The sequence below is a fragment of the Barbatula barbatula genome, assembly GCF_947034865.1.
Source record: "Barbatula barbatula genome assembly, chromosome: 18".
NCBI classification, from domain to species: domain Eukaryota; kingdom Metazoa; phylum Chordata; class Actinopteri; order Cypriniformes; family Nemacheilidae; genus Barbatula; species Barbatula barbatula.
In genome coordinates this window covers 7155736-7179382 of record NC_136781.1, presented here as the reverse complement: position 1 = coordinate 7179382, position 23647 = coordinate 7155736, and the positions used below count along the sequence as shown (strand labels likewise).

Here is a 23647-nt window from a genome sequence, read left to right as displayed (position 1 = left end):
GTAAGTTTGATGGGAAATAAATTCAGACGACCCATTGAAGTCAATAACTGCCCCGCCCATTATCGGAAAGTGCCTGTATGGGGAATTTCAGGGTGGGATTTTAGTGATGTTTGTGAGGATGTTATTTAAATGATAGATACTTTTTCTCCCAGGCTTTAAGACAAAACAGTTCTGGTACAACGTCAGTATTTTCCGACTTATTTCCAAGGAAGATTTATTCGAGAACTGACTGTACGGCAGCACATTTTATTACAAAAAGCGCACAACCTAACCGCAGTTTATTTTCCTTTCTTACCACATCGCGTTAATTTAAGCGACATTCCCTTTGGTCTCTTTTAAACTAGTTTATTACCCTTGAATGTGTTTTGCAGTTGTTACAGACATATAAGATAATTGTTCGCTTACATGAGAGCGAACGCAAACTCTCTGCGTCGCTAATGTTGTTTAGTTGTTAATTGTCGCTTTCTAAACGTCAAAAATTTTGCTTCCCATACCGGGAGTCGAACCCGGGCCGCCTGGGTGAAAACCAGGAATCCTAACCGCTAGACCATATGGGACACTGTCAATGGGGCCGGAAACACTGAGTAAATGCCTATTGCCACTTAACATTTAGTTAATTAGTTGCATCTTGCAAAAAGCCTGCTTCCCATACCGGGAGTCGAACCCGGGCCGCCTGGGTGAAAACCAGGAATCCTAACCGCTAGACCATATGGGAGGTTGACGGACGTGTCGAAAGTAGAGCATAGATTCGGCAGTAGACCTATTTATTTTTGTATTATTTCAATTACTTTGTATTTCTTGATCTACTGTTAGCCTAACACATAACAACCGAGCGCATTTTATGGTAAATTGTAATTGAACTCCAAACACCACGTGTAACACTTGTCTTTACAGGTCTTCAAATGTTGTAGTTGCAGCTTTACAACAGCAGATGTCAATCATTCTCTAAGCCAAAGAAGAAATCGCCCGCAACAATTCACCGAGGAAGTACCGTTTTGCTGCATTCAGTTCCTGTCTCACGATATATTTGTTTTTGTATGAAATATATTATAAAAAAAACATTCCAGTCAAATTCCGCATAAGTTTGTATTAAGCTCAACGCATTTCCATACGAGACAGCTTCTGTAACGTTAGCCTATTAGCTTCCCGGTGGTGGGTGAGTATTTTATCTACATGCCTTTGTTTTACGTCTATTTGTTTCTTATTTACATTTATACTTATTTTACATGCTGTCTTGTCACTATACGAAACCATATTTCAGTTGTTTCGTTTTGTTTACTTTACATACAGAATAACGAGCCAAACATGACCTCCAAAACAAAAAAAGGTAACGTTATTGCAACACACATGTATTCACTTTATATATCTCTTGCATTCATAATTAAAGTATGTTACTGTGGTGGTATCATTGCAGAGTATTTTATATAAACACCACGTACGGTCTACGTATATCTAATGTATGAATCGGCGTCCCATGTTGTTACCATAACATACATGACTATAGAGCTCCGGCAGTCACGTGACCCTTTTCTGTTTACACCGCCATCCTGGCAGGCAAGAACAGGTGGTAACCAATATGAAATGAATGTTTCCAGCATGAGTTTCAAGGCAACGTAATAGATTAAACCTAACAGATCCCTATAATGATTCTAACAATATAGAAACGGACACATGTCCTAACTTGCAGGATCCTAATATCTACAACTAACTTGCCTCATCAACTTTTCATCGTCCTACTCCAGAGACTCTTTAAAAGCCTGGAGTGGTAAAAATTGACATGAATTTGTAAAGTATATTTAACTTTGGAGTCTGTCGTCATTGGAAGAGTAAGACGACCGTGTTGTTAGCTAACGTAATCGACCCTAGCTGTCCTTGTTTAGGATTTGGCAGTTAAACATTTAATAGTCTTCAGGTATTCAGGATCTTAAGGAATATGATAAAATATTTAGCATTTTCCTTTCCGCTGTTCTGGCATACAGCAGCTGTCCATCATGTTAAAATAGTGCGATTTATACTGCCGGTTTATACATTATTGTTTGAGCACTGTTAAAACCAATGGTACAGCCGCTCTAGCTCTCCTGAATGCCTGTCAAAATGGCCGTATTCAGATTGTGTGATGTCAACTCCGAAGCTCTATAGATCCATTAAACAACATTATTGTTTCAGTGGGAAAGGTTGGGTCTAAAAACAAAGAAGATGCTCCTCATGAACTGGAGAGTCAGTTTGTTCTGCGGCTTCCTCAGGTCTGTTTCTTTATAGTTTCATTTGTTTTTAAATAAAATGTAATATTCCGCCCAATGCACACATTCAGAACATTTGAACCGACATTCATCGAAATAATGGGTGATTTGAAAGTCTTATTTGGTATGATGACAGCCTCATAGTTATGCATTTATGATGATGATAATTCAATTGATGTAAAGCTAAAAACAAGATCACATATCATATGTTGTTAAAAAATAACCAGCTACGCTCTTAAGGAGTTACAAAATATTAGGATAAGATAATGAACTTATTGTGCAGTTATTCAGCATGACAGTATAACTCTATACACGCTACACTAACTTATTCTAACAGAATATTGTATTTAATTTGGAATATACCTATATCTATTAGTGTGTGTAATTGTGGGAAAACTCAGTCCACTGTCAAGTTAGAACAATAATGCCAAGTCAGTGGGATGCAAAAACTGTTTTTGATATTTTAAATATTAAAAAAAATTAATTGAGTGATATATTGCCCCTCTAGGAATATGCCTCTACAGTCAGACGGATTGCCCAGTCCAGCAGCATGAACATGAAAGACAGACTTACTATAGAGTTACATGGTAAGTAGGAAAAGTTCAGATGGATCCTCTTATAGGGCTGCATGATAAATATGGGGTATTGGGACAGTATGGGGTCAGTTGTGGCCTCGGGGTTAGAGTGTGGGCTTGTGATCAGAAGGTTGCCGGTTCTAATCTCAATGCCAGTAGGTCATGACTGAAGTGCTCTTGAGCAAGGCACCTTACCCCTGATTGCTCTGCAGTAATGTGTCACTGTAAAAAACGTCTTGTAATTCGCTTTGGATAAAAGCGTCTGCCAAATGGATAAATGTAAATCTTATTTTAATTGTGATAAAATTGTACATTTTTGGAGTGTTTAGATGCTTTGAAATACAATGTTGGAGAAGTAAAATTGCAGTGGATTATAACATATTCATTGGCTGTAAAGTATAATAAACACTCTGAAGTGAAATTATTAACCAAAGTTTTGACCTGCCAAAGTAATCTTGTTTTTATTAAATGTGATTGAGTGCATTTTACCCATAATCGTGCTGTTCTAGATTCTCAGTTTATGAATCAAAGTCACTTGTGTATAATACAGTATATGTGCCGAGCTGACACTCGTTTATGTTTTTGGAAAATAAATAAAAATGTAATAAATTTTGCCCAATTGGATATACTGTATATACTTTATAAAAAATATGACCTTTTATCAGGCCATTGTATATCACAACATACAAACAGAAAACGTAATGTAACAATTAAAATGCTCTCGTCATAAACAGAAAACAAAGTTACTTACTAAATTAGCCTTTCCATCGCATTCATAGCAGAACTACTTCTATATTTAAATAATTTTCTAATTAGAATGTGTTCATTACTAAATGTGACCCTGCTTGTGAAACCCCAGAAAACGTCTTTTTACTGTTTTCTACATAAATTCATTCTACAGAATATTCTGTGAAAATATAACAACAATATCTTCAATATTGACCGAATAATCATTTTAAAGATTGAAATCTTAGTGACTATTAGTGGACTATTATCCTCCCAAGAGGATACATGCAACATAGGGCGGCAACATGCAACATAGGGCGGACGTCAGCTTCATGCGGTCCGGATGAAACTAAGAAAAGGTCTTGATCAGGCAAGCGGTTCGCTAATTGAGGATGACTGGTTTAAATTGTTACCTTTTAGCTGATGGTCGCCATGGGATTGTACGTGTGGACCGTGTTCCTTTAGCATGTAAATTAGTGGATTTACCCTGCATCCTGGAATCACTGAAGACTGTTGACAAAAAGACATTATACAAGACTGCTGATATCTGTCAGGTAAATTCTCTACTTCCAAAACACTCTGAAAAATGCTAAATGGACCACTTTTAAAATTTTAATCCTAACACCAAAGTCCCTGCAACCTGAATTTTTAATAGCAATAAGTATTTTTCAAGTGCTCTAGAATCTCTATTCCCTTTTCTTGTTTTAGATGCTTGTGTGCACTCTGGATGGAGATCTCTACCCCCCTCTTGAGGAGCCCACTGGCACTGCAGACTCCAAAAGCAAAAAGAAAGATAAGGACAGAGACAAGAAATTTGTCTGGAACCACGGCAGTAAGTACCCCCACTCTCTTCTTCTAGAATTTGTTTGAATAGATTTGGAATAAGTGTGAAGACAGCCTACGAGTAATTGAGTGATCAAACTCATGTAATATCCATTTACATCTGTCTCTCCTTAGTTACCCTGCCTCTAAAGAACACTAGAAAGAGGCGGTTCAGAAAGACGGCGAAGAAGAAGGTAACCTCATTTGATTTCCTTCAAGCGTTTTTCCAGTTTGTCTTCTCTTTTCATCGCTCTCCTTTTCTGATTCCAAAATCAGCCCTAGTTGGTAAAATGTTTACTCTTGCAGGAAAAGATCAATGAGTTTATGGTAACCTACGATTTACATTTAAATAAAACATTCCATCTTCATTTGCCACCAAGGTATGCAGGAAAGCAATTTGCCTGTGGCTATGATTGAAGTGACTGCGAGTGAGTGCAAGGCTCTTGAATAAATCTTCTTGAAGTTGAAGCCGGCTATTGACTTGGCATCCTTTTTTAATCGCTAATGTGTTCTCTGGAACCCAGCCAGTCCCTACTGTTAGTATATGTGTGCATTTAGATGCATGTGTGTTTTCCCGGGGCAGCATTCTAACCTGATTTATTTTTACAGTACATTGAGTCTCCTGATGTGGAAAAAGAGGTGAAGAGGCTTTTGAGCACCGATGCCGAAGCTGTCAGTGTTCGTATCCTTTTTGTTTTTATTTTGTTCTTACTCCCTCTCTCTGTTTGCTGGATGCAAATGTCAGAGCCAATTTACATGCCTGTGTCATGCCCTATTCCGTTTTCTTTAATACCGAGCATTTCCACCAGGTGGCAGACTTGCTCACTGATAAAATGGTTGGTGAAGTTCAGAATGACCGTATAAGAGGATAAAAGATGTCACGTATTTGTGGGGCTTGACGGCACAATGATATAACAATTTTAGCTGGTCTAGAAAGAGATTTAGGGATTATTAGGTTTCCATAAAGGGATTATTGTTTTATGAACCTTGACCCTGCGGTCAGGATGGGAGATTATTGCTGAAGATGAAAGTAAAGAACCTGACAACAGCTTATCTCTATCCAACCTTGAGTCCTCACCTGGAACCTCTGGACACAAGGGTCATGGCTCCTCAGGTAACTAAGCTAATAAACTATCACCGTAGGCATCGTAAGAGCAGTCACGATCCAAACGATGTTTTGAATGCCTCGTTCTCGCGTAAAGCAAGCTTTTCTTGCCAATTTAGTACAACACGACGAGCTTCGGGAGATCTTCAACGACATCAGCAGCAGCAGCGAGGATGAAGATGAAGAGGGAGAACGGCACGAGGATGAAGACCTCAACATCATGGACACTGAAGACGACATGGTCAGGCAACTCCATGAGAAGCTGAACGAGAGTGACGGAGGACGAGATGAGAACGACAGGAACCGCCAGATTGGTAAGGGCTGACTAAATCAGCACTGCAGCACCCAATTTAAAAACCTGATTCAGTAGCGCAGGCCGGCATACTAACAACAGCCGACCTAGATTAGCTTTTGAATGATGAGCGTGCTGCTGTATTTAGGTCAGATGTACCGGCCTTCTGGAGCTTTTACCCATAGTAGTGAGTGACAAACACATGACCTTCGTCTTTCAAGCTTGTAACCTGGCAGCTTTCATTGCCACATTAGCGCTAAAGCCAAACTGACAGGAAATGTGCCATGCTGCTTATCATCATCATGTCATTATGGTCTGATAATCGTTAAAGAAAAGGGTTTGCCTTTAGATAAACCTAAATTAAGCTACATATTAGAACATGTATGGTAAATATGAAATTTTTCTTAAAGCGATAGTTTACCCCAAAAAACTTTTTATTTTACTCAACCTGATGTCATCCCAGATGTATGTCACTTCTTTTCTTCAGTTAAATACAAATAAATAGGTTTTATATTAAAATCCAGTTATCCACTTATTCAGCTCTCGATATTTTGCCATAACCATATGGCGGCAATTGATTTGAAATCTGATGGGTTTTTGCATGTTTTAGACATGTAAGAACCAGTGATTTAGCGTATATTAATGTGCCGCCTGAAGAAAGGAAATCATATACATATGTGAAGCAATAAGAGTGAGTATTAAAACTAAGTCACATAATGTTTGCTTGATTTGTTGAAACATCTTTCATCAGTTCCTGTTTATTATCCACAAAGCTTGGTAATGTTTATATTTCACCATTGGAACCAAGAATTGAACTGCCGAATGTACGAGCTGCCTTTCAGTATTTATGCAGTCTGAAGAGTGTATGGAGTGTGGAGGGTTTTACGGGTAATTGGGACCTTAGATTAAACGAACGTTTACAGTTCAACTTGCTCTCAAAGGTAAAGAAGAGCTCTAAATGAGGGCTATCAACATCAGGGCACGCTACTAAAGCTCACGCGTGTTAACCAGGATTCTTGCGTAAGGCTCACAAACTCTATTTGATTTGCAGTAATGGAGTACGAGGTGCAGATCAACAATCTGAAAGCCAAACTGCAGGAAACACGTGCCCGCAAGAAGCAACAGGAGAAATTGATCATGGAGGTGGAAAATCAAGCCTTGCGGGTGAGTTTATTTTATTTACATTTTATCGGTTACGCATCTTTTGTGCTGTGCACCTTGTAAAATGACTGGAGGAAAGTTTTGGGTATCTTTTAAAGGCATAAATATTACATTTGCCACAGTCAGCTCTTTTTACATAACTCAAAATAAAGTATAAAAATGCAATGCACTGCCAAGTGCTCAATTGGGAGGATTTAGATGCAGTAAAACAGGGTTGGAAATGTGCCTTAACACTGTCATTTTAGCGGGGCTGTGTCGACGGCCACATTTGTCAGCGGTCATTACAGTCACAGCACACAGGGAAAGGTCATGCTTATCTGAGCTCTAGTCACCGGCCACAAATCAAATAGATCCGTTTACAAGCAGCTGAGACATTCACAAACAGCAAGCATCAAAACTGTGTAATGTCCATTTCATCAAACTTCTCTCTCTTTTTTTCAGGATCGCTTACAGTCTCACTTGAACGACATGATTCATCAAGAGGAGCAGGAGATGGAACAGGTTAGATTATATACAAACCCAAAGGCCTGCATGAATGGAGCATTGAACATGAATTACTTTGCATTGTGAATGTAGTTTTCCTCATGCAATATTGTTGAGCAGTATAGCGGTATTGTTGCATTACATGTCTTCTACTTAATTCACCCCATCCTAAAGCCCTTGATCAGTGTCACTTTCTTCTGCACTGTTTGTTTACACCTATACTGACTTGTTGCCTGAGGGTAAAAAAAGTAACAACGTTGGAAGTGCTGTAGAGCATATTTCACTTGCCTCCAATTATACCCCTACTGCTAGCCATCCATCATCTCTATTCTCTTTCAACAGCTGGCCTCCCTGCAAGAGCAGCTGGACTCGCTGATGGACAAGTGATGCCTGACAGTTAAATAGATAATGCATTACAAAGAGCCAGAGACAACCGCACTCCACAAGTCTAAGTGATTTTGTATTGTAACTAAAACTTTAAAGTGATGAAAATTTTGTCTTTACTTACCCTCTTGTCATTTCAAACCTTTGACTTTCTTTCTTCCTCAGAACACAAAAGAAGATATTCTGAAGAATGTTGGTAACCGAACAACGGCGGCACCCATTCACTTGCACTGTATGGTCACAAAACCAATGCAAAGTCAATGGGTAGCGTCGTTGGTTCGGTTACCAACATTCATCAGAATATCTTCATTTGTGTTCTGCAGAAGAATTTAAGTCACACAGGTTTGAAAAGACAAGAGGGTGAGTAAAGATAGAATCACACTTTTTGGGTGAACTATCGCTTTAAATTGGTTGTTTGTTTAAATGATAAACTTGGAAAGATCTTTTTGTTCTGAATCAGATTTGGTCTTGGGGGGCCACTGTCCTGCAATGTTTAGTTACACCTGAAAAAAGTTTTTGTGATCTTTTAATATTTCTTGAAGATTACAGACACGTGTTATGGTTGGAGCTAAACTCTGGAGGACAGTGATGCTTCAGGACAGAAGTTAAATAGATAATCACACACACGCTTCTGTCATACCTTTTTTACGAGATTGTTTATGTGTACTTTGTATGGCTACTGTATTGAGTCAAATAAATTCCTTTAAAAAATGTTTTGTGTCTAGTTCATTTGAGACAGCAAATTTGAGCTACCCCATTACAAAGTTTAACAAACTGGAAAGTCAAAACTAGATACTTCTAAATCATTCTGTCTGCTGCAGTTTCCGCTCAATTATACCAACAAACACTCTGGGATAACTGACTTCTATTGCCTTCCAGAATGATCCCAACTCCCTCTGTGTATTGAGCTCTGGTTGCCCGTCCTTTCTTACAGGGGATTATAGTAAAGATTCAGGAAGGTTGAAGGATTAGCCTAGGCAGATTAAAGTGGCTATCCTCAACCTGTTAATCCAGCCATCTGTCAGAAAGCAGACAGGCAGCTCTGGGCTTCGGGGTGTGATTCATCTCTCTACCTCAACCTGCTAATTAACGCTGCCAGAGACCTGCACTCACCAGCTACACGACATTACTTCTCAGACTGATTCAATAAAGTGCACATCAGAAGCACTCTTTCCACGAGAGCAAAGAATGGAAGAGACGTATCTGCTTAACCATCCCGGAGTGAAGAAGAAGATTCTGCACGGGGGTCAAGGACCGCTGCCGCATTTTCCGAAGGGTACTAAGGTAAGAGCGCTGGATGACGTGAGGGGGTTTCAGATTAATGAACTGCGGTGATAAATGTGTTTTATTAGACGTTTGTTTGGATGCGTTAATGTCTAACCATTTGCGCTGATTGGAAATCGTTGTCGCCTGATTTTATTGATGATGGAAAGGTTGTATCTGTGACCCAAAACATTTGGTCCATATAATCGCTCAAAACACATTTGGCAACCCGTCGGTTTGGACAGCGGCAGAGGTACATGGTATCTGTGCCAGGTGACTTTTCCCCTCTTGCTCATCCAGCCATATGGCCCTCATCCTGGAGAGGATGACAAACATTTTCCATGGCAATGCCAACATTAATCCCTCCATTTACCAGCTGTGTTTTGTATTCTGTGTGCTCCCATTCCATCAAGGGGCCTCTGTCAAGATACTTACAAATGGCAATATGTTCAAATGTCCTTTTGGAGTTCTGTGTTGGTTTCCTATAAACATTAAGGGCCAAAAATAAAAATGAGAAATTGGAAAAAGGTTATATACATTTTAAAGAATGAAGCTTTAGTCCTGCCTTTCTCTGCATTAAATTACAGGGTGTGAATTAGACGGGAATAAATAATCTCTTTAATGCTGTTCTCATTCTCTTGTCCTCTTTTGTTCTACCCACACAGCTGGTGTTCAACTTCCAGACTATGTTGGACGACTTTGAAAGAACAGTCATTGACGACAGTCGCAAAAACAAGCATCCCACTGAAATTTTCGTGGGGAAGATGTTCAAGATGGAGGTGTGGGAGGTGCTGTTAACCTCCATGAGGATCGGAGAAGTGGCAGAGTTCTGGTGTGATGCTACTGTAGGTGCTAGAATTAAAATGAATTGTCTTTGATTTGCCTTCCCTTGTTTGTACTCTTCCTGCTGGTGTAATCGCTTCAGTTTATATTGGATCTTACTTAATCTTCAAATGAGGATGGATGAGAATTCCTCTAATTCATTAGGCGTTCCAGACGACCTTTGGTGGCCTCCCACATTTTCTATTAACATTCGCATTTGTTATTATTCTCAAAACACGGGAAAGCAAAGAAATCTATTCTGCATGTCAAATGAGACTAAAGGCTCTGGTTAGAACTGAGGTGAAAAAAAATAAGTAAAAGTTTGTCTTTGTCCTCAGCACACAGGCCTTTATCCCATGGTCTCCAAAGGGATGCGATTGATCGCTCAGGGCAAGGACCCTTTGGAGGGCCAGAAACACACGTGTGGCATGGGCAACATGTTTCACTACCACTCAACTGGCTTCCCAGAGCTGGATGAGCTAATGAGAACACCACAGCCTTTAATCTTCATCATAGAGCTTATCCAGGTGGGCCAGGTGTACTCAAAACAAGTAGTGTAACAAACATATACAGTTGTGTTCAAAATAATAGCAGTGTGTTTAAAAAAGTGGGTCCTCAAAATCCTTATAATAACTTTGATTTCAATACACAAATGCATTGGGAACACTGCACATTCTATTCTAAATCAAAACATGAAAGACTAATATTTAGTTGTATAAACACAGTTTAACAGCAAGCATGTTATGATTGTTGGGTCTGTCGGTTTTCTATTACTGTACTTCACCTACTAGTAAAATATTTGCCATATAGAAATATAATTTCTACCAAAAACAGTGACTGATCTGGTTAGTGATCTTGGACATGCTATTATTTTGAACATAACTGTATACACACGCACCCTTGAACACAACCACACTTCAGTTCAACTTCACTTCAAACAGATTTCTCACCGCTACCCGAGCAGAGCATAACAGAATGTTACGCAATCGAGTGCTACACGCCTGGAAAGAAATGCTGTTCCCAATTCACAGCTCGTGTTTTCAATCCTCAGCCATGCGAGGCGAGCACGCTCCAATTGTCTGTCTTCCTCAGGTGGGCGACCCGTTTTCTTACCAGCGTGAGTCGTGGATGATGGAGAAGGATGAGAAGTTGAAGGTCGTGCCCAAGCTTCATTACCTGGGCAACGCTCTGGTCAAGCAGGGCCAGTTTCGCGAAGCCGCGGAGAAGTACCAGGAAGCTGTGGTTATGCTCCGTACGGTGCAATCCAGGGTAAAATAAGGGGGCATAGAGAAATCATCAGGGTAAAACATCAAGTAAACAATTTCTCATTACATCTAAACACTTTAATGAATGCAAATGAATGTGTTCCCATGCAGGAGATGCCAGGAGACGAGGACTACATTAATCTGGGCAGGCTCATCATTCCTCTGGTGCTGAACTACTGCCAGTGTATGTTAGAGTTAGAGGAATATTACGAGGTCATAGAACACACCACAGAGCTCCTGGACAAACACAAAGGTGCGTTTACTGGTATACATATACAGTCCTGGCCAAAGGTGCTGTCCAAATTTTGACAACTTACATCTTTGCCTTTTATTCATTTATAGTATTAAAAATGTATAGAGTGTAGCTTACATCTGGAAGCATTTGAGCATTTCTGGTTCCATTGACTTTTTGGGTAAATGCCTGAAATAAGATCTGTGGTTAACAAATATAGCTCTAAATATTTCAAATATAACTTCATAATACATAAACACCCCACAAATAATGCAACATGGGCATATACAAATATAAAAAACGTGGATTGGTTCAGTAAGTCATTAGTTCTCAGAAAACGTGTTTTAATAAGAGTTGTCCAAGGTTTGGAAGTGGTGATGGCGACCATGGTGTAGTCTGCTTATAGCGATTGTATTTATAATTCAAATAATTCAATATTGTGTTCATTTTATGTTAAAATGATCTTGATAGACAAAATGTGTGCGTGCGTACCTTTGTTAATCACAGAGCTTATTTATTCTGTGAAAAACCTATATGGCGCAAATTTATAGTATGACCTACAAAATGTCTTTGCTTATTCAAATAAAATCCATATTCCCTCTGTAGCCAATAGGCCTACCTGAGGGGTACTACCAATTCAGAGCTACAAATAATAATATTTCTAAAATTAACCCCAGTTACATTCACTATAATTATATGTGACTGTGCGCATAGTAATCGTGGTACTTGCTGGTTTTGGTTTGTTGATACACGACTGACTGCATGAGTAGAGAGGACAGAAGTTGCTCTGTGAAGTCTTCTTGAAGCATGTAAACTAAAGTGACAGATGTATCGCCTCTCCAGCAGCGTGGGTGGTTTTCCTAATAAGCCGTATGCATATGCAGCGAGCGCAGCGACTTTAGCCACCCGCAGTTCTCTTTCATCAGGGACACTGTCCCCACCAATTCCAAGCATTAATTTCCTCCTGTCACGGCCGTGTGTCACCCACACCTTGTTGTCTCATCGACTTCAAATCTTCCATCTTTGCTCCCTGTACCATTCCTCTCGCGTGTCACCCGGGAACACATACTCTTTCTGAGGAGCCGCTGTGTTTTACACAGAAGCTGACACTGGCCGGGGGAAGCGTGTTTAAATGCTAGCCGGGTGAAAGATTTAGTGAGGAGAATGATCAAATGAAGGAGGGAAAGAGCTGTCAATGGGGGATCTTAGCACCCCTTTGAGTGCACTCAGCACAGAGTGAGGATTAGATTATGTATCTGGGGTTGTGGGAGAGCTCTGAGGCTTTTTTGGACTGAAAATTGTTGAAAATACGACATGCATTCAAATAGGCTAAAACAACTAAAATTTGATATTCTTTGGCGGTGTTGACAATGGCGCTTTTTTTGGTTACAAATAGCCAGCAATGTTCAAAGACAGCATTGGTGCACGAAGGCAGCTTAGAAACTTTTATTATAAACAGAGAACGTCTTTCCAATAATAATCAGACACATATTTAAAAACTACAATACTAATTTCTCGCTAGAAATGCAATCAGAAGTTATTGAAAGTGACAATTAAACCCACATATACAAAACTATGCTCCAATAGGCGTTTCGGCAGCCAGTGTATTTTTTCGAGGTTGAGCCTTCTAAACCAATCACGTTCCTTACATGTTGTTATGGAAACGACAGGTCTCTATCATTGGTCAGCAATGAAAAGGTCCTTGAGGGAAGACGTTTTTTTCACAGAAAATTTGAACTTTGTTCAACCTCAAAAGACGCTCCGAGTGGCACAAAAAGGCAGTGGCGTTTAAAAAAGCGCTCAGGACCTTCTTGAAAACACAGTTTACTCAATAGAATTATAATGTTAAAACGATGCTAGCAGCTTCAAAAAAGAAGTCAAGTGTGAACACTGCCTTAGTATTCTGTTGTTTTTATAAAAACAAATCTAAATATTTCTATTCATGCCAAACTCCAGAATATTTTATTGGCTAGAAATTAGAAATTGTGAATGGGCAGGGGGATCCAATATTGTTGTGGGTCATTATACAAAAATAGCCGCATTTGACCCATTCAGTAGTTCAGAAGGCATTAGAAGGGCAATTCACACAGGATGCACTCTTACAAAAACAGATCTGATCTTCTTTCAGCTTGATATTAAAAACACAGCACTTTGCAAAGATGTCAGTCTAATGCATATTTACATAGCAAATACGTGAATATTAACACATGAAAAAGGATGCTGCTTCAGCAGCTTTAGCATTCTAATAGCCTTGACATGTCAGAAGAGCAAAAATATACATAAATATATATATTATCTCATTGTACAATGTCTCTGCTTTTTATCCAGATTGCGTAAAAGCTTACTACAAGCGAGCAAAGGCCTATGCAGCCGTGTGGAGCGAGGAGGAGGCCAGAAAAGACTTCCAGAGGGTGGCCGACCTTGATATTACACTGGCCAGACTGGTGCACAGAGAGCTGAAGCTTCTCTCTGAGAGAATGAAGGAAAAAAACTGGGAGGATAAAGAAAGATACTGGAACATTCTGGAACATAAACAAAAGATCGAACCAGAGGAGGAAGAGACGGATGTCGCCGTCATGCATGTAAAAGAGGAGAGCCAAGGAGAACATTCTCAAACTCCTGAAGAGGTCACAGAAGCAGAGGTGCAAATGAAGAGATCAGCAGTGAAGGAAAAGAAGCATGCCATCGAAAGTGCAGAGTCCAATCGCAGGAGAACAGCTCTGACCAAGGACAAGGACTGGCAGCAGATGCTACGGCTAATTATGCTGCTCCAGGATGAAGGCAATTTCAATGTAAAAGAGCATCGCTACACCGAGGCGAGTGCCAAGTTCAAGGAGGCTCTGGAGTATATAGACCATCTCCAAACTAAGGTGAGCCTGTTTACTGAAAAGGCTGCAAATAACACTGTGAACTGTAGAATGCACAGCTGTGTGTTTATGCAAAATATTAGTGATGCTTGTTTACCATTGTTATTGATTTGAACCACCGCCTGACCTTAAGCATTAAAATTCAGTGCATAGCCCGCTCCGTAATGTTTGTGCGGAGGACATGAATGATACCTCATGCATGCAGCTTGAGAAGAGGTGCACTTGGCGGATGATAATAGGGGTAAAACAATACCCTTGACTTACACTGAAGGAGAGATCCGAACCATCTAGAGTGAAAATATCATAGAGACATGGGCTCCTTTGACAGAGTAAGCAACCACAAATGTATATACAAACACAGTATGGTGTGCTTTTGCCGGAAGATGCTAAATCTGCTTAGCGAGTCTGACAAGGAAGTTTAAAAATCCCTCTGGGGATTTTAGCAGTCATATGGCTGGGTGAGCATCTTTCTCTGTGTGTTTTTGAGGTGGAACATAAAGGAGAAGACTGGGAATCTCTGGAGAAAGTTTGTCTGCCACTCTATCTGAACCTCAGTCAATGTAAACTGGAGCTCAGGGAATACTGTGAAGTGGTGGAATTAAACACTGAACTGCTGAAGAAACATAAAGGTGAGTTTATACAGTCATTCACTGTATAAATGGACAGATATATAGCAGATATGGATCATGATAGATATGATTATAGACCGTTATTCACATCTGCAGTATATACTGTCTCTCATGTAGACATGTCTATAATGAAGATTATCAATAGACCTCTGTCTGACATGTAAAGTGACCAACCACTGTTTGTTTTGTCTTAACATGGCATGTAGGTGTGGGCTTATCTGGAATATTTTATAAAACAGTAAGAGACATCGTGAAGAGAATTGATTTGCATGATGGCACAGCAGTCTATAAACAACAGTTAACATTGAAAAAATACGAATGTGCATAAACTACAGCATGACCATTATTTACGCCCACTCTCTCACACTTTTAACTCAAAACTTGAATTGCAGAATTGAATCTACTAACCTGACAATCTTTGGTAAATCCAGTGATTTGTTCTTCCTCAAAAGTGCCTGCATCCATCCTCGTAAAAATTGTATTTCATGGAGGACTGATCAAAAATTATAGCCTTGTTAATAGATAGTTCTATCGTGTTTTTTTGGACCCACAGCACTGCACATTTTTTAAGTCTTCCTTATATAACAGCTGTTTCACGTCAGCTCATTAGTAGAGAGATACATAAAACTGCGATAAGAAATGTTTAAAACATCAAAAGCTGTGGGTTCCAGATAACATTCTTAAGAATCTAGTGTTTACTAGATCAAGAAAGTGCATCCCACTTTTGATCAATATGCCTCACCTTTCACTTTTTACTGACTCGAGAAGTTTAATCAGCTGCTGCAACATTCACCATATTGAATTTTCCCCTCGTATCTTTCAATGTAAAGATTGAAATCCATTGTTTTTTTTAGATGAATTATTTATTCTGAATTCCATGCAGTGTGGCAAGGTCTTATATCCCTCTTACTTTCATCTCGCCTGCAGACAATCTGAAGGCGGTATACCAGCGGGCTCGGGCTCACTCTGCATTATGCAACGAGGATGAAGCGCGCCGAGATTTCAATAAGGTTCTGCATCTGGATGCCAAGTTCAAGCCTATCGTTAAGCAGGAAATAAAGATAATGTGCGATAACCTCAGAGCGAAGTGCATCGGCGAGAAGAAAAACTACTGGACCAGCACCCAGGAGAAGTGGGAAAAGAAGTTGCAGGCCAACAGCAAAGAGAAGAAAATAGCAAAACGGGAGGGTGAGGGTAAGATGTCATCAGGAGAGGTCAGCGCTGAAGCTTCCCCTGAAAACAAAGGCGAAGGACATAAGACAGCAGACAGCCATGGCTGGCCAGAGGAGAGCTCAAGGGTTGAGGAAGGTAATAAAGATGAAGGACAGGAGAAGAGAAACAGCCGGAACAAAGAGGAGAGATCTCTGACCCCGAGCGAAGAGAAAGGGAATACCGATAATAAAGCTGTAGATAAAGATAGGGACTCGGCCCAAAACAATGCAGAGGGAGATTCAGAGGATAGACAAAGATCAGAAATAGATAGCAGGGGAAAAGAAGCTCAACTGACCAATAACGTCTCAAAGAGAAAAGACGAGGCCGCCAATGAAGATGAGGGATCTACTGCAAAGCCGGACAAAAGTGAACACTCCGGAGCATCAGAGGAAGAAAGACTAATGGAGCAGAGAGACATGAGTGAAGATGGTGTAAGAGAGAAAAGAATGACATCTACTGAATTGAAGATGGAGAAGGTTTGTGTTGGGTTATCGACAGACACATCCTCCGCGAAGCTTGAAAAATCTACCCAAAGTGTCAAACGCAAACAAAAAAAGAAAAAGAAGCCAATGTTGAAAGAAATTAAACAATGAATATTCTGTCTTTATTTTCTCATCCTCGTGTTTTTCCCTAGTCGTTTTAAGAAGACAAACCAGAAAAGGTGTATAACAAATAAAAATTTATTTTTTTGTACATAAGTAGAAAGCAGCCAGTAACTCATTCATTTTTAAAAGGCCTTCACATTTTGTACAGATTAAAAACATGAAACAAAAGGACATGAATTGTATTGTTAATAAAATCAACTGCATTACATACCGATAACCAAAAACATTGCAGGGAGACATAAAACAACACGTGGAATGTTTGCATTCAGGTCACTTGAGCGAAAGAGAACAAACATCATGAGGGTTGTGAGGATGTCACGGGTCTGCAAAAATCTGCTGATCCAGAAACATTGGGGTTTTGACATGTCTGCTACATACAAACAAAAATAAAAAGGGCAATTGTTAATGAGGCAGATGGCTAATATAGCTCAGGCAGCCCTTAGCAATGCTTTATAAACCATAAAATATGTATTTTTTTAACAACCTACAAACACTCAGCACACCTTGTGGTTAAAGAGTATATATGATACGAGTTAAACGCTGGATATCTTTGTTTAGGGTTTCTAATGCATATTGTGTGTAATGTGTTGTAGACCTTCTATGTAATGTTATGAATAATGCTACATGATTTGCTACTATGTATGAGCTTTGTATTTGATCATACAGTATATCTCCCTTTTGCTAGGAGCTGTAGACTACTTCAGTTGAAAAACTCAGAGCAGACTTAAAATGTTCTAGTGACTAATAACATCAGATTTTTTTCAAGTGGCACAGTTGAGGTTTTATATATGTATCATTCGTGTAAGCATATTTCAATAGGCGCTTGTGAAAATGTATAAAACTTTAACCTTGGAAAATGTAAATGCAACAAGCCAAAATAAATGTTTTTATTTGGACTGCACCACTGATCTGAACAAATTTTGAGAGTGCTGAAATTTCATAAATAAAATACCTAAAGCTGCAAGCTGTAACTTTTTAAAAATAAATAAATAATCTGTTATTGACCAAGTAAATTAAAATAAACATTCAAAACTGGATCCTTAGAAGTTGAGCTGTTGGGCAGATTTTGCAGTCTGACATCATGTGACTTCAACACACGAAATAAATACACAAAGTATCCTGCAATACAAACGGCGACATAAAGGCAAAAGTTACAGATTGCAGCTTTAACTTGCTGTATTTTTTAAATAACCGCCACTAAACTTACTTTTCGTGTTATGACTTAAAAAATGTAAAATGTATGTAATGACTTCATACAACTGTTCCCAGATTTCTCATTGGAAAATAAAAAGAGATTTGGAAGAAGAAAATGTAATGTTGTGTGCACATGTGTGAGATGATTTGATTCAGAAGCACTGGAATGATAAATAGTTGAACACCAGATGTTCATCATAATGAAGATTCACGCAAGTTAAACAGAGGCAGGCACACGGTGCAAATAGCCCATCAATCTCTCTCTCTCTATCCCTCTCTCTTTCTTCTCGTCCTATCTCTATTATGAAGCCACCTCACCTTTATGAAGACCAGTATGGAGATGTGTCCTCGGGGACAGTTCCTTAGCAACTGCATCAAAACAAACAGGCAGATCACCACACGGATGTAAAATGAAATCCCAGTCATGGTGCGGCGGGATTCAAAGCAAAATATACATATGTTTTTTGATGGAGAAGGGGGGAACGAGGAACCGCCATCTGCGTCGGAGGATAATAACTTCAACGTGTTTGCTGAAACAAATGGAGAACATCTCGAGCTCTCTCAACGGCAATAATCTCGTTCCTGTTTCGGGGGCTGCCTTGCCACAACCCATCACAGTGAAAATATACACGCTTTTGTCTTTCCCATTTGCAGTTTCACGCCGTATCTGTTCCCCCTCGCTCTCTGCCTATCTGTTTCTCTTCTCTGCTCTCTAGATCCCCGGCATCTTCTCCTCTCATATAAATCTGACAGACCAATCACGCTACCAAAATAAGCCTTTCGCTCTGTGTTTACAAAGACCGGGATCCATTTGCTGTCCTCCTTCCTCTGCTTGATGTTAAATCATCCTTCTATGTTCTCACTTTCATCTCCTTCCTTTAGATTGTGTTAATGCCGAGATATGAAAAACAGCACAATTGGTAAACAAAACACTTTTAATGAATTAAATGATATAAGGCTGGTATTCACAAAGTGGCACACTGCTCGGTTTGTGTGAGCTGTGAAGTTAAGGCATAATATCTAGGTTGTGTGGGTTAGAATGAATCAAGACTGTTACTTGGTGTAAAACAGCTTCCTCCCATGTGAATCGGTCAGAGGGCGCTGAACCTGGATGAGCTGTCATTGGGGGATCTACTTTCCTGTTCTAGTCACGGAGGAGAGCTGTAATTTAACAGCAAGTGCTCTGACAACAAAACATCACTATAAATCTCCATCACCGAGTGGCCTTTCCTTTAGTGCCCAGAAAACCAATTGCAGAGAAATCCGCTCATCTCTGCCACGAACATGTGTGAACTTATGTCTACACTGAAAAAAAAATGTTGTAGTCTTTATTTTTTACCTCGTTTTCCGTCTGAACTAAAACAAGATACGTTTACTTGTGCGGCAAAATGTTTTTTTTTCCACGAGAAAACACTTTTTCAAAACAGTTTTTCTAAAGCTCAAATTTCCTAAACTCAAAATAAAAGGCTTTGAAAAATTATTATCAGATGAGAATAAAAGCTAATTCTGATAAAAAAAATTCCTAAACTCAAAATAAAAGATGGCTTTGAAATGTTTTTATCAGATGAGAATAAAAGCTAATTCTGATTAAAAATACAAATTTTATGAAATTATGCTTCACAAGTAAATGTATCTCATACATTACATTTTCTTATATATTTAAACAACATAGAAAATAATCGAATCAGTGTAGGAGTGTATCTGTATATGTGAAAGAGAGAAAGAAAGATGCCCAGAGGAGAGCAGAACAGGGTAGGAGCACAGTGCTCACGGGCACTTTGGCATCTTCAATAAATGATAGCCTTTGTTGAAGATGTGTCATTTCTAAAGTGTAAATAAGCTTGCTGGGTGTGCCAGCGATTCCTGCTTTTTCAAGGGCCGAGAATCGCCAAGCATGATTTACCACGGGGTTTGTGTGTGCGTGTTTATATGCGCATGAGTGAGTCTGAAAATATTACATTTTAAAATGAAAAATAAATTACAACACAGAAGTTGCTGGCACAGAGGTACTTAGGGGGAGGAGCGCCCCCCCCCCTCCCATATGGTGCAAGTCTTGTTTGTGGTTCTTGTGCTGTACGGATGAAGCCACACATCTTGCATTACTACACGGGTTAGCACAGTGTCCGGATCGGTGCGGGCCTCTGGCACCATGTAAACATCATTAGTTTGTTTAGTAAGCACTCAGGTATCCCACAGCTCTTTGGGATCGACAAGTGGCCACAGAGCGAGCACGGTGGGCCGGGGGGGGGTGTGTCTTCCGACACATTTCTCAGCCTATTTGTCTCTCTAGCTGTGCATCGTCACAACCCTCTGCCCACCTCAGCTGAGCATTATGGCACCTGAAAACAAATGGAAAAAAATGCCATAAACCTGAAATAAATTTAAGCTGAGGCACTGGTTTGAACATAAAATAAATTAAACCAACTGTATATGGCAATATTAAAAATAAATCCTCAAAAAGCCAACAGCACAAAAATTGCTACAGTTAAACTAAAATAAAAAAGTGAAAACTAAATTATAATATATTTATTAATTCAAAATATTAATAAAACTACAATAAAACTGAAACAAACACTCCATATATGCTGAAAGACTTCAATCACTAAAACTAATTTGTGCATTCAAATCTAAGTAATACATTAATGACATAAAACATCTTTGGTTCTTTCATGTAACATGACCGACTACTCTTTTAATGTTTTATTACAGGCATGATATCAAATTGTTTCTAAAATAATTCAACAATAAGTGCAATATGCACCTGCACAATATCAAGCCTCTGAGTTTTGATTCAGATTCTTCATGGACCTGGTTCAGATGGGAAGACGTTCCTCAGCTGCTCGATTACCTGCTGCAGCTGCAGCACAGTGTCATGCTCATGATCCAAATCTTCACCTACGAAACACAAAAAATGTTCTCAGCAACTTTCATTACACACTACCAGACAGCCTAATAAGCCTTACTGAAAGTCTATTTAAAAGTTATGTCTTAGAATCGTATTATAGGTAAGGAGATTGTTGGCAGGATGACAGTAAATTGCATCGGGTTGCAAGGTTGTTCCAGGTCATACCTGCAGCTTCAGTGTCTGTCTCCCTACTGGTCGGCTCCCCCTGGTGTCCACCCCCTGACACCGGAGAGGACAAAGAGGATGGATCTGAGCCATTGGCCTCCGAGTCATCTTTGGGCTAAAAGAAATGAAAAAGAATTAGAAGAAAAAGAACTACATTTCAGTGAGAACAGAAGATATTAGGTTGTGTTACAAAAATTTTGCTCTAATGTTTGTCACTAGATATTCGAGTTTCATACTTAGTGATGATTCATCCCCAATTTCTTTTTAAATCATGTATTCACCCTCTTGTCGTTCCAAACCTGTTTGACTTTGTTTCTTCCGCAGAACACAAAAGAAGATATTTTAAATAATGTTGTACCGGTAACCATTCACTTGCATTGTTTTTGTTTCAACACAAAAGAAATAAATGAGTGCTGTTTGTTTACAAACTGTCTTCAAAATATTTTCTTTTGTGTTCTGCAGAAAGTCATTCAGATTTGAAATGACCTACACACAAAAGGATGAACATTTGAAATGACAAAAGGATAAATAAATGATGACCTAATTTTCAGATTTCTGCAAACTCTCCCTTTAACATCAGCTTAGACATTACATACATGTGCATCATGCAGTAAGCAGCAAATTGCAATTGTACTCCACACAACAGTCATGCTCCAGACAGAAAAAGCTGCTGTCAGTTTCTATGATGAAAACATAAATACTCAAATGCAATGTTTTCAAACGCTGCCGAAACTTTGGTGTTATCACCCAGAGATTTGGTCTCTTCTCCATACGTTAGAAAGGCAAAGTGATAAGAAAATTGGGATGACTTGCCTCTTTCTCACATCTCACAGGCGATGAGTTGAATCAGGGACATCTGCATGAATGCCTTAAGTTATTCAGCACTTAACTCTTTATGGCTGTACAGAGACGTCCACAGAGGTAAGACTGTTCTTTCCCAGAGCCTTTCAACGGCTGCAGCACGAGGAGTTCAAATCTCCATAATCCCATCCCATTATTCCTTCCCCATGACACGTCTCTCATTCGACTTCTCTCTTCCCCTCTATTTCCTCCTGACTCTTTTTCATCTACTGCCAGAGCCTCAGTGTTTTCCTTTGCCTTCTCGCTTTATCTGAGCTGTCAATCATCCCCCGCCAGAACCTCACTTCACTTCTGGACCATCTGCACCGGTACCTTCCTCATTCACTCGGCTCTGCCCAAGATTTCCATCTTTCTTTCTTCGGAGAAAAGGACTCGCTGCCCTGTCCATCTTTCTCCTTAAGCTTTGTGTATGTCAGCTTGAGAAATGACTTACCGTCAATTTCTTCCCACTCCTCATGTACGATTTCATCCCATCAATGGTGTTCTCCCAATACATAACTCTTCTCTCTAACTCTCCCTTTCCATCTTAGCAATTTACCAGAAGCAATTTACCAAAAGTTACTGTGTCGTCTTCTCTTTCTGGCTCCACAGCTCTTTTCAACCCACAGTAATAGGTATTTTTTAACATCCTCTACTGCTCGGCCGAGACCAAGTGAGATTTATAAATACAATAAAAGTAGATATCATTGCTTTAGAACTGTATTTACATCGTAGAGGTCTGGTTGTTTGTATTTATATTAGGGCTGTTAAACGATTAATCATGATCAATCGCAACCAGAACTAAAGTTTGTGTTTCCATAATATATGGCTGTGTACTGTGCATATTAGTTTTGTTTTTACAAACACATACAAGTACAGTATATATTTATGAAAAATATTAAATCTAAAATTCAATAAAGGTTTATATATATATAATGTAAATGATATGGAATCTGGCCTCGAATCCCGGCTCTCGTCCTGCCTACCTCACTACAGTGTATGTGTTCATGAATACAAAATAAATATGCACAGTACACAGACAAATTTGTAAACACAAACTTTCATTCTGAATGCGAAATTGCGCTAAATCGAGACCTAATTTATAGTTGGTTGGTGTATGAGTTAAACATAAGGTTTGATTTTACTTCACACTAATACAGAACATCTTCTGTGCTCTAGATTTCCTATGTATTAACTCAAAATGTTTACATTACATTAATGTTGATGTTTGTGTGTAACGTGTCATAACAATATTTGATTTGTTTATTCGTGAAAAGCTGTTACTTATACAGTAAACAAGCAAACAAACAGTAAAGTCTGTGCTGTGATACAATGCAGATATTTCAGCCTGCAAAGTGTTCCTAAACAACCTGCATTAGTAAGCATCACTGCCTCTATTCGTCTCTTTTACCCGTGTACACGTGATACATCAAGGCAGTCTATAATGCAGTCTCTCCTCGAGTCACAATCTGCCTACTCTTTGCCTCCAGCTTCAAATACTATTCTTCCCCCTCAATCTCTCTCCTGCACAGTGTTTTGTAGATTGTGTAAGCCCATCTTTTGTTTCATGCTGGCTGTAAACTCCCGATATTCCTTTAAAGCCATAAACATTTGAGACTAAAGGCACAGAAATGCCTGATTTACATATGTTATGGTCCAATATTTCAAATAGCGAGTCCCTAACCAACTGTGTCTCATATTTTAGAACTGCATGTGGATATTTGCTCCTTTTAAGGGACAGTGCACACAGAAATAAACCTGTATTTGTAAATTGAAGATTTATTCAAAACTTACAAACTGCTGTCTTTCATATATGTGAATGACAACCAGGGGCTTTAAGACTCTACATTTTCATTGAAC

The 23647-nt window shown here is 39.3% G+C and overlaps 3 protein-coding genes across 4 annotated transcripts in view; 2 read left to right on the top strand and 1 right to left on the bottom strand.

Annotated features, from left to right (window-relative positions):
- Positions 1 to 873: 873 nt before the first annotated feature.
- On the top strand, positions 874 to 8494 carry taf7 (TAF7 RNA polymerase II, TATA box binding protein (TBP)-associated factor). Of its 2 annotated transcripts, XR_013787952.1 has the most exons (14): positions 917 to 1156; positions 1291 to 1327; positions 2167 to 2243; positions 2749 to 2827; positions 3962 to 4095; positions 4250 to 4373; positions 4499 to 4557; positions 4973 to 5045; positions 5367 to 5477; positions 5588 to 5782; positions 6812 to 6924; positions 7363 to 7422; positions 7747 to 7980; positions 8057 to 8493. XR_013787952.1 is itself a non-coding variant. In XM_079480470.1 (13 exons), the coding sequence occupies exons 2-13, from the start codon at positions 1306 to 1308 to the stop codon at positions 7789 to 7791; spliced, it is 1092 nt and encodes a 363-aa protein (XP_079336596.1). In that variant the 5' UTR covers positions 874 to 1156; positions 1291 to 1305; the 3' UTR covers positions 7792 to 8494. The 2 variants fall into 2 exon arrangements, 1 of the variants encoding a protein (XP_079336596.1); XM_079480470.1 differs by having other exon boundaries at positions 874 to 1156; positions 7747 to 8494.
- Positions 8495 to 8811: 317 nt separating this feature from the next.
- LOC306907797 (uncharacterized protein) lies at positions 8812 to 17990 on the top strand. The gene is made up of 8 exons (XM_079480176.1): positions 8812 to 9072; positions 9717 to 9896; positions 10212 to 10400; positions 10966 to 11142; positions 11250 to 11391; positions 13699 to 14240; positions 14725 to 14866; positions 15794 to 17990. The coding sequence occupies exons 1-8, from the start codon at positions 8977 to 8979 to the stop codon at positions 16669 to 16671; spliced, it is 2346 nt and encodes a 781-aa protein (XP_079336302.1). The 5' UTR covers positions 8812 to 8976; the 3' UTR covers positions 16672 to 17990.
- Positions 17991 to 18796: 806 nt separating this feature from the next.
- Positions 18797 to 23647, bottom strand: part of drp2 (dystrophin related protein 2) — a 92877-nt gene continuing 88026 nt past the window's right edge. The window contains exons 21-23 of the mRNA XM_079480177.1: positions 20948 to 21062; positions 20639 to 20772; positions 18797 to 20216 (exon numbers count right to left, since the gene is read on the bottom strand). Of these exons, the coding sequence (XP_079336303.1) occupies positions 20678 to 20772; positions 20948 to 21062 (210 nt within the window). The 3' untranslated portion in view covers positions 18797 to 20216; positions 20639 to 20677. The remainder of the gene's footprint in view (positions 20217 to 20638; positions 20773 to 20947; positions 21063 to 23647) is intronic.